This window comes from Notolabrus celidotus, chromosome 1 (assembly GCF_009762535.1).
Source record: "Notolabrus celidotus isolate fNotCel1 chromosome 1, fNotCel1.pri, whole genome shotgun sequence".
Classification (NCBI taxonomy): domain Eukaryota; kingdom Metazoa; phylum Chordata; class Actinopteri; order Labriformes; family Labridae; genus Notolabrus; species Notolabrus celidotus.
Genome location: NC_048272.1, coordinates 24,767,237 through 24,778,593, shown reverse-complemented (window position 1 = coordinate 24,778,593; position 11,357 = coordinate 24,767,237). Strand labels below are relative to the sequence as shown.

Sequence of the window (11,357 nt, the reverse complement as noted above, 5' to 3'; positions counted from 1 at the left end):
TGTAATGGATGTCTTATCTGATCGTCTCTTTGGATCTTGGCAACATTCACGTTCATGTGAAGAAAAACTGTTAATAGATTAGTTAAAAACAATAGTCAGGACATACAACTGGGTCTTTGTGTACTGATGATTTCTCGATAATTATGACAGGAGACAGAATGCTTTATTCTAGACTGTGCTTTAATATTGGGCTAAGCTGAGACGCATCATTCATTTAAAATTACAAAAGAAGAGTTCAGGGACCAGAGAATGGTGCAATCTGGAGAGATAGGGGTGGGAGCCTAAAGCGCGTTGCCCAATCCGAAGCTGAGCTCATCGGGAACCTGGCAAAGCTTAATATGCAACATTCATTTCCCCGCCCATATGTGCTGAAATTGGGAAAGAGATTTCCAGAATACTTTGAAAACCATTTGAAGTAAAATGTGAGTCTAGCAACTCTACCAAGCTTAAGAAATAAAAATCACTTCTAACAGCACCGAAAAAAAAAAATCAATCCTTTTGATGACATAGTGCAGTTTTCATTGAATTTTGCTCTTGGTAGAACATATCAGTTGAACAAGATCAGAGCTCTGAAAGAAAAAAAACACAGGATGGGTAAGATATGAGGAGCGTTTTAAAGTTCTAAAAAACAAAAGTAGAGTTTCAAATCCGTGATTCACAAGACAGTAGCTCCTTCTATATTAGCAGCAAATTAAAGTGACCTCAGAGCATTTGTTTTTTATCGTCAATACATCTGAATCTGTTTGAATTGTGAATTTATTTTCCCCTTTGTCTCAAAGTTTCAGAATGGTAGCAAAAGTTACTCAGAATAAAATAAGAATGCTCCAAATAGCATCTGTGTCATGAATCCAACTTTTAGAACAGAACAATTGAGTTTCAAAAGACAAATATACATAAGGCTTTAGTTTGATTTTACTGCATTGTTTTCAAGTGTTTATCAGCAACAGGACAATGTAGGTTGTTAAAATCACTTCCCCTGTTTTCATGTGATGTAGTGATACCAAGTAGCACTTAACAAGCAAACAGATCAGTGGCAATAATAGAGCTCAGATCTTGAATCAAACAGCACAAATAAATTAATACATAAACATAAATAAATAAATAAATAAATAAATAAATAAATAAATAAATAAATAAATAAATAAATAAATAAACATAAATAAATAAATAAATAAATGATTCAAATCTGTCTTTGACATCACTTGGTCAATAGGAGCATTTTTTTTCTCCCTCATCAAAGAAGTGCTGAAGGCATGGTCCTGCAGACAGGAACAATGATCATCTGTGGACCACATCAGTGGCCCATGCATGTCATATAAAAACTATTTGGTCACGTACCAACTCATAGAAAAATAATGCCATGAAAGCATGCATATTATCTCAGACATGACTTATAAATAAATATCTAAACAAACAGATCAATGAATAAACCCATCAAAGTATTATTTTGTTTTATAAAATAGGTCAATGTGTGTCTAAGCTCTAACTGAGGTCAATGCTCTCCCTGACTGTGTTCTGGATAAATGCCTTGGTCAGGTCCTACAGTTTGTACCGTATCCTAGCAACTATTTTTTTGTACCTGGTTTTATTGAGCATTATCATGTTTTCATTCATATATTTTTTTTAAGTATTTAAAGTACTTTATCCAGTCCTTGTAGATAGAAGTAAAAGTCCTATAAAATATGCAAACCTATGTACAGAGGAAAACAGAGCAAAAAAAAAAAGAGAGAAACATTTACAGTATATTCATTGGTTTATGTATATATTTATATATATTTATATATTTATATTCAAACTTCTGCTCTGTTTCTTGCTGTTTTTGAACCATTGTCTTTGTTTTACTTTTCTCATGTAAACTTGCAGCTTTAAGTTGGAGCAAATGAAAGAAGAGGTGCATTCCAGTTCTCATGGTGGTCGTTCTGCTTCCCCTCTCTTATTTCATTCGACATGAAAACATGGGCAGGGTGAAAGACATGAGTGATTGCCCAGACAAACCATTAGAAAAGCACAGACCGTGGCGACACCTTTTTCAATTTTCTCAGAGCGGCGAGTAGTGGAGGGAGGGGGGGAGTCAAAGAGGGCACACAGTGCAGAAATCAGGGACGCCAAACATATGACATTTAGCTTTAGATGGTATTGTTAGCTCAGAGACAGCACAGGTGGATGTACTAACCAACCTCGGACACTGTCAGAGCATGGTGGTCATCTGGTTTGCACTGTACGCCATACTCAGGGCACATTTATGTGGCTCACACACAAACAGCTGCGTCCTGGGACGTGCCGTGGCGTCTTTTAGCCTCACTGGATTTAGAAGGTAAATGTTAAATTATTCAATCTGCTAAAAAGGTTAGACACAGACACTAGGGAAACGGCATAATGAGCAGTTTATAGAAAAAAACAGTAACAGCACCCAACAGGAAGCATTGTCTTCCAAAGTGTCATATAGCCTTATAAATATTCATATATATAAATATTCATTGAGTAATCTCCAGCAGCTGAAAATGTGTTGAATGCAGAGTCCAATAAATCCAAGTCTGTTGACCTTTTGCAGGTGTATAGTAGGTGTTCATACCTTTTTTTGTAGACTGTTCTGTGAAACTGTATGCTAAAGCAATATGAAACCAGCCTCAGTGAAAGAGCAGCTGTAATGGATAAATGGCTTTTCACACTTATTGCCTCATTTTACAGTTTCATTTTGCTTTTATGTGTATATTTAATTGTATGAGCATATTCAACATAAGGCAATATAACATCCTCTAGAAGATATGCTTCATGTCAAGTATTACCAGCAGAGATTCACATATTAACTGCGGAATGGGAAAGTACATAAAACCGTCCTTATTCAACTCAACGGGAAGCCAGCTCTCTAATTATAACATATTCATCAATATTTCATCTCCTTCATAACCATTAAAACCTAATGTCAGGTCCACTTAGCTCAGTAAGTTCTCTTAGTGATCTGCACCAAATCAGCCCTGAACTTTATCCTAGTTTGACTCCAACCAGTGGGACGCAGTCACAGTTGCCCTGCACACAGCTTTCATAGTTAGTACCTGTGCTTACAGGTTACCTAATGCCCGCTTTGATCTGAAGTGTAACCACATGAGTCTACGTTAAATCTAAATGCGTTTTTTTTTTTTTTTGAAAGACATTGATGGATCAGCAGAGGTCTGACGGGTTGTTATATTGGACATGCACTGAAGCTCTCTACATGGCTGAGAAATGATATGATGATCTGGCTGTAGGTTTGACATCATAATAGCGCGTTGGCTGCTTGCAGAAGTGTGTGTTAAGTTTTTTTTTTCTTTGTTTTCTGAGAGCACAGTGCTTGATGGCAGATTCTGCAGGTGACAAGGCACACCTTGACATGGTGACAGCCCATACGCTACATGCACTTTACTGAATGCAAAAGAGAGCAAGGGTTGTGAGACGTATTCATTTTGGTTCAAGTTTCAAAGAGAAGTTTGTGTGTGTGTGTGTGTGTGTGTGTGTGTGTGTGTGTGTGTGTGTGTAAGCTCAAAAGATATGTCTGGAATAGAGTCGAAGATAATTGTCCTTTTTCTCTAAAACAATGTAGCCTGATTCTCTTAAAGCCTGCTACTGAGATGTGGCTTTTTGCATTTTCAGTTAATATTTACACCGTATGTGTATCGTCACACATGTATCTTTTAGCATTATATTGTGTGTCAGCATATAGGTAATCAGAGAGAGGAATGCCTGCAGTTTTGGGAGCTGCCAGATTTGCGATTCTTCCCAAGCAGAGCAATGTTTCAAACTCCAGCTAAAATCTACAAAAATTACAGCTCAACATAGTCAGTAGCTGTTTTATATACAGACACACATATATAAAATATGTGCATATAAATACATATATTTGTTTGTGATTAATATCTATTTATCCATATATACTGTATATATGAATACATTTGCTTGAATGCTTGTTATACATATATTTGTACTGCAAATATAAACAAGTTCATATATTTCAAACGTTTCTGATGTTATTCTATCTATGAGGTTAGGATGTCAAGTTAAAAAAGATAAGGCTGTGATACGGAGCAGCCCCTCCCATGCACTCGCCATCCCTCCCAAGACAAAATGAGAAGAGAAAAAAATAAACATTTTTGAGTAATTGTAAACTAGCGAAGTGAGAGACCCCATTTGGTCATCTGAAATAGTTTTGCCTGTATTCAAAAAGCATGTCAGCAATATATATGTACATATACATGTGTTGTATATATTCGAAATGTACACTTCTTTTAAGAGCAACTCTTCAGCCAGTTAACTCTGACTAAAAGAAATGCAGTGGTCCGAGTATATTAGAGCTACAAGTCCTCAGCAATAAAAACGTTTGGTCTTTTGGTCCCTAAAACAACTAAGGAATGACAGGTAAGACTCCCTGGAGACCGTTGCTATGGCTCTCCTTGGCAACGGTATCCCCTGGAAACGGACAGGCACTCCGAGCTAAAGTTGGCCGTCCCAAATCGAAGCCAATTTGTGTCCTGAAAATATCACATTCCCTACTTAAGTTCTCTCTCTGAGAATTTCGTGTCCCTTCTTGTTTCAAGTCGTATAAATTGGTCTTCAAACTTCAATTGTCCAAAACTCAAACCATCGTACAGAAAGATCTCCTACGGCAATCCCCTAGTCAGTTTTTAAAAAGTTTTGTTCTTGTTGGATTTTTGACATCCATATTCCCTTTAGGAGTTCAGTGGGGTTGGTCGTTGTAGTTAGGTTTGATGTAGTTTCTGTTACTTTTTTTCTCTTAATGTTCAAGTAAAAGTTTTTGTGGTCCAAAAAAGGTAGCTGTCATTCAAGCAGGGTTTTGTGGGGAAAGAGGAAAGAGTGTATATGTGTGCAGAAGAAAAAGGTCCTGGGGCTAACCAGGCTGGTACAAATTCTCTCTGAGTTCCAAAGTTTAAGTACATCCAAAAGGAGGTGTCCTTGACTCCATCGTCACTCTCTCTCTCTCTCTCTCTCTCTCTCCTCTGTTTCTGAAGCAGCCTTAGTGGTCCAGATGTTGAGTATGCACTCAGTGGCGGATAGCAAGAAGTCGACATATGATTCAGCTCAACAAAACCTGAAAAGCACAGAAATAGAAAGGGTTAAAGTCAGAATATAAGAAGAAAAAGAAAGAAAGAAAGATGTTTTAAATGTATGATGTAGAGGCGGAAAGGGGGAGGGGGGCTTTTAAACATGATGGCAGTTTAGTTTGATGTGGAGCTGTCAATTTTTTGGTTAGTTTAACTCCTAAACATGACATGGTCCAAAGAGGACGAATCCTTGAGATTTTTTTGCATAAACTGACATTACCACAGCCCCTCCTGGATTAAGTTACTTTAGTTTCTTTATTTTGGATTTTAGTGAAATATCCATTTAACTTGTTTGCCGTTAACTTTAGAGGGAATATTCAGGGTACCCAGGAGATAAACTCTTAAGACTTTGGGAATCACCTGACCTTTCCTCTAGGCTTACAAAGAATTAGGCTAACATTTTTGATTTTGGTGAAACATTGCTTCACTCCTAGGATGCCTGCTCAAAAATCTTGTGAAGATATTCAGGGTTCCCCAGAGGATAAGTTCTAAAGACTCTGTTTTTCCAGACTTTTCTTCTTTTGAAGGAGCATGGTAGAGTTTTCAATGATTATCTCAACATTGACGGGTTGTTCTAGGACAACATTTAGTAAGACATTCTTTAACAAGATGGTTTATCCCAATTCATTTGGGAGATCTGAAGACTCCCTCTCTAGTGCGTCTATCTGGTTGCCTTTTTAGTTGTTAATGACTTGTTTTAAAAGCTAGGCTGCAAATACATGCAAATTACACCACTCAGCCTCAGCTCAACTTTATGTTTAGCACTAATTAGCTAATTCCAGTGTGAAAACACCAAGCACTAAGATAGTGAGCATGATATACATACAACCTGCTAAATTTCATGTAAGCAATGTCACCGTTAACACGTTAACATGCTAATGCTAGTTTACAGCTCATTACTATATGTTAGCCTCCAAAAACTGCTTGCATGGCTGTGATGTATAAAGCTTTTCAGTTTGTGGTTTGAAGTTTTCACTAATATTAATCCTAATGGGCAGTTTTTTGTTTAAAAGAACTGCAAAAATGTAACAATTGATTACTCAGGTTGAATTACTGGATTTTTTTTTCCTTTGTTTTTTTTTTGTCTATCTATAACGGACAATTCAATGACATGGCAAGTTCTTCTGGTGTTAAACAAACATTCATTGTATAAGACAGGGGTTCCCAAAGTGTGGGTCGGCGGCAGACACAATGGGGGGTCATTAGATGTCTTCAAGAATGTTTTTTTTTTTTCAAGTTATCTAAAAATAGTACATTTTACCCATTATAGTAAAAAATATCATCAAATTAGTGGCTAACCTTGAAGTAAAACCTTGAAAATAGAAAATGTAATGAGATTTTGCCTTTCTTTTTGCCAGATGACTCCTAAGTTTAGGGTTAGTGAACAATTAATTAATAAAAGCATCAGTAGCAGTAGGTTAATTCAAAATGGCACAGGAAACACAGCCACATGCTCATTGGTAGGCTGATTTTCTGCAGAAAATGAAGCCACATTAAACCACTTTGAGGGACAGTGGGGGTCACGAGTCTTTGGCACCTTCATTTTGGGGGTCGCAGGCTGAAAAGTTTGGGAACCCCTGGTATAAGAGAATACTTTACAGTAAAAGAAAAAAAAATGGAGGTGCTACATTTGTCTTACTGTCATCCATTGTGTGTCCTCCTTTTTATGTGATGCTCCCTTAACAACTCATTGAAATAACAGAACACCTTCTTTCAAGCTGTCTCCTCTGATAACAAATCTAACTAACCCCGCTGTGAATTAATTTAGCTACCTGGCAGGGACACTGTCAAAATCTCTATGTGACAAACAATAAAAGTTTGTTTTTATTTCAATCTTGTTTTTAAATGTTGGAGGGATTTTAATCAAAGCACACCTTGGCCTCTCATTTAATATTTGAATATAATAGCGGTACTGTGAAGACAGGTGCATAAAGAAGACATTCTTGTTAATCAGTTGAACTTTTACACACAGTATAACTGCAAACTGGAGGCCAATAGAAAAGGAAATACAAAAATATGTTTTCCCCACTATTCTGTTGAAAATGTTTTTATATATCAAAAGTAATGGTGCCTCATTTGTGACACATTCATATGAGATTGCACTATTCTTCCTGCAGTGATTTGCCCCGGGACAGTCTCTTGTATGGTTCGGTTAGTTTGTGAGTGGGTGATAAGTTGCCCTTGAATGAAGTCATCAGTGGTGAATGAACGACGCAGCCTAAACTCTCCATCACACAGATGAAGGGGGGAGACAAAGAGGAACAGCACAATTACCCGCCTGAGGGGTAATAAATGCCTCTCCCTTGGAAGCAATTCCTTCCCTGTGCAACACACTGAAGCATTTACCAATTATCTTTTACCTACAGGGTAACATACAGGGTCACTTACTGTAAAGCTGTTCTACAAATAGAGCTGGGGACATGTAAGTAAATGCTCCTTCTGCTTTGTTTGTTTCAACCAGCTATTATGAACTGAATATAATATAAATATTGTGTTGCATGGTAGAGGGCATATCATTTTACAACATAGTGATAATAACAACATCATAAATCATACATGTTTTATTCTTAATAAACTGTCAGTCATCAAACTCTAGAGGTTACTAAAAGTGAGTCATAGTTTGTGCCGGAATTAACATTTACAAACGCGTACTTGAACTATCAACAAAGAGGCTAAAACTTCATCACTATTCTTTACAAGCAATTTGCAGATGATCAGCTTATTATTAGGCATCTGCAAATGTTTTATGACATTTATAAAAGGTTACTGAAACGACATCAGGCAGCGCCATAAATGGACTTGCCATTTGAGCATTTGTCAATATAGTATGCAGTGGTTGTGCATGCATTGGCCTCGGTTAATTACCTATAAAACTAAAGTGACAACAAATGTTTCCACAGGAGACAGAGTTGGAGGTCTTACCTGTCTTTCCCCGGTGTGAGACGGCTGCCCCGGCCGCCCAGAGTGGTGGCTGGCTGGCTGGGGCGGGGGCTAGTAGGGGCGATTGGCATCCTTTGGCCTCTTCAGCTGCACCTTGAGTCTTTTCATGCCGATCTGGAAGCCGTTCATTGATTGGATGGCAGCTTGGGCACTACCCGGGTTGTCGAAGCTTACAAACCCTGGGGGAAAGGCCGAAAGAGAGAGAGAGAGAGAGAGTGATGTGGTTAGACGAAGAGGCTGGAGCAGTCTGTGGTTACAGAGGAATGCATAATAGAGATGACTTTGATAAGATGAAGCAGTATCTTACATGTATGAATACACATAAAGCCTTAAAATGAGAATTCAATAGTACACAAACTAAAAAAAGCATCCAAAAAAATACATAACTTACAAGTGATAATACATTCCTTAAAACTAACAAAGAGTATGGCATCACAATAGAAGCATGCAACTAAAATCACAACATGAGCCTGTTGATGTGATGTGAAACCTAACAACAACACATTCGTGCTACTGTGGAGTTTTGGTTCATAAGTTCCACTTGAAAGAAAATACATCAGATCATAAAGGCTGCATCTCAAAATTTCAACATGGATAATACAACATTAATATTGTGTCGTATTAATGAGCAAAAGCTACTTTGCAAATAGGTTGCACCTGACGGACTCTCTATTAAATATGCTCCACAACCCATTTATAATTTGCAACATAATTATACGTTCGGCTAAATTGTGCTGTCAGTGGCAGAGTGAGACAGCACTTCTCCGTCTCTGCATGCTAGAGCAACTGTTATATTCTGAGCATGCGGTGCTTTTGCTTCCAGTGAGTTGGAGACTGGGAGAAAGCATTTGTATTTCATGTCAGCCAAGCTATAAGAATGTACAAATAAGGCACCAAAACAGAACTAATCCACAATATGATCAGTGTGACTTTTGATTTGACAAAACAGTTAGATCCACATCACTGACATTTTGATCAAAATAAGTCTGAGCTTCTTAAGAACATCGCTTTACTAATTAATACAGAAGACTCATTCTTTTACTATTCTTTCTCTGAAGTAAAAACAAGCTCGTTTTGATTTCATTCTTTTAGGGGAGGGTTGTTGAGAGGTTAGGAAGGGGGTGTTGACTGCAGTAGAGAAGGTGATTAGTAAAAAAGAATAATCAGAATAATAAATAACCAATAATCTTTTGGTTTGGTCATTTTTACCCACCAAAGCATTTACTTTGGTTTGTCGCCCGATCCACAAACACTTTGGAGGAGATGACATTACCGAAAGGCAGGAACATCTGCATCAGCTCTCCATCCCCAAACTCCTGAGGGAGGTGGTAGATGAACAGGTTGCAACCCTCTGGTCCTGCACACAGAAACAGAAAGCGAGAGAAAGAGACAGACAGGGGGAGAATAAAAGATAAGGGGCAAAGGTCAAAGAGAGAAAGGAAAGCATACAGTAAAAGGTTTGCTGTGAAAGAGGGAGACTGCATGGAAAAAGGAAATTTGAACATTATTATAAGGCATGAACATTTTTATAAGAATTCTGATTTTGAGTCAACTCATTTTAACTAGCTAGGTTGTCTATAATGCACCATCCATCTATCTAAGTCTCATTCAGCAACATTAGAACAAATCAAAGCTGGAACAGTTAACAAAAAGTCATATTTACAATAGAATTGCAGTTGTATTATATTTGCTCTTAATCATTGTCTTATTCCATAGCACATTGACCATCTTTCTCTTTTGATTTGTGCATTTTGTGTCATTGTGTCATGCTTGAAAAATCCCACTAGCTAAAACTTTGATAGTGAAACTGGAAAGGAGCAAATGCGAATGATTTGGAGATACTTCAAACTTCAAGTTTTTAGGGAAAAATAACAAGTACGCCGCTGCACACTGAACTGGCTTTACTTAGACTTTATTGTGAGTTAATAATAAGGTTGTACATTAAGTAAATTAATTTCAGTGTGCTGCAGTTATTTTTCATAATATGTTCCTGAATACCACCGGCACCTGAGTTGGCTGTGCGCACAGAGCCATTCACCATTTGTGTCAAGTTTTTAAGGACTTTGAAATGCTGACTTTTCTTTTGGTGATCATGTTACGGTTTTTCTCAGTGGCTTTGGTACATTTCTCAGATCAGAATTTAAATTCTCAAAACTACTTGTTCAATCTTCACATCATTGTGTCACTTGTGCAGATCAAAAAAGCAGTTTCTCATATCTTTGAACAAGTTGCAAATGCTTTAGTACAACCTTGCAAATGATTATATACAATTCTCTGCTGTTTCCTACATTATCAATTGCTTATGTCATGTTGATTAAAATGTATTATAATGGGTCTCTGTTGAATCGTCTCACCCTCCACAACATTTAGGCATTAGTTCATCGCATAAGTCTTCACATGCAACATGGATGAACATGTTTCTGTACATTTCCATCAGACTGTTTTTCCAAATCTGTCCTGAATTGGTAAATTGCTCCCAGGTGGGTCTTGACTTTCTCTAATGAAGGGAAATGTGTGAAGCATTAGATCAACCAATGATCAACCAGTTTTCTGAAATAGCTCAAAGGTGCCTCGGTGCAGTCTTTTTCTTTCTGTAATGGCATGGTCTGTCAACAAATTAAAGTAAAACAGTAAAAGCATAAATGTGAATCTTGTCCAGTCTCTTTCAATCAATCTCCCACATACATTAAGGTGTAACTTACAATTTACAATAACTGTCATCAAAACTTTAGCCATAGTTTACATCAGAACATCCCTCCAGAGTTCACTGTTATATTGACAACATGACTTAGCAATTTGACTGTCTTATCCGTACACAATGACACAAGGACCTGTCTTTCTGATGGCACTGACATGTTCATTGACACAGATATTTACTTTTGAGAGATGAACTAAGGATTTTGAGCAAGATACTGGCTTTTGCAGGTAATCCATGGTGTTTTACTATTTGTACGAATTGTTTTGAGAAATGCACTTACTGTTTTGCAAATGTTGCAGATGATTTGAGAAATGTACCAAAGTGACTAAGAAAAACTGTAAATTAAATTATTTACTTACCCTCTAAATCATATTGCAGTTTATAACAGTCTAAATATTGGGTTTGAAAGTTTCAGCTGTAATGTAAAGTTCAAAGGTTCAGCATACCCAGCTTTGAGGTTGTCCAGATCGAAGGACCACTAACTACTTATGCGTTAACTTGTAGTAAGCCACAGCTGATAAATGATTTACATTGTTTTGTTTATTTTCCACAAGAGGGCAGTACTGTCCCAAGCATGGCTGTCACAAGCCTGCAGGTCAATGAGTTCGTGAGCAGGTTTGAGGCTC

The 11,357-nt window shown here is 37.4% G+C and overlaps 1 protein-coding gene across 6 annotated transcripts in view; it reads right to left on the bottom strand.

Annotated features, from left to right (window-relative positions):
• Positions 1-162: 162 nt before the first annotated feature.
• Positions 163-11,357, bottom strand: part of celf4 (CUGBP, Elav-like family member 4) — a 102,344-nt gene continuing 91,149 nt past the window's right edge. For 2 of the 6 annotated variants that reach the window (XM_034693132.1, XM_034693140.1), the window contains exons 12-14: positions 9,247-9,390; positions 8,016-8,212; positions 163-5,080 (exon numbers count right to left, since the gene is read on the bottom strand). In XM_034693132.1, the coding sequence (XP_034549023.1) occupies positions 8,085-8,212; positions 9,247-9,390 (272 nt within the window). In that variant the 3' untranslated portion in view covers positions 163-5,080; positions 8,016-8,084. Of the gene's footprint in view, positions 5,081-8,015; positions 9,512-11,357 lie in introns of those variants that run through there. The other 4 variants (XM_034693164.1, XM_034693172.1, XM_034693148.1 and 1 more) reach the window with 3 other exon arrangements.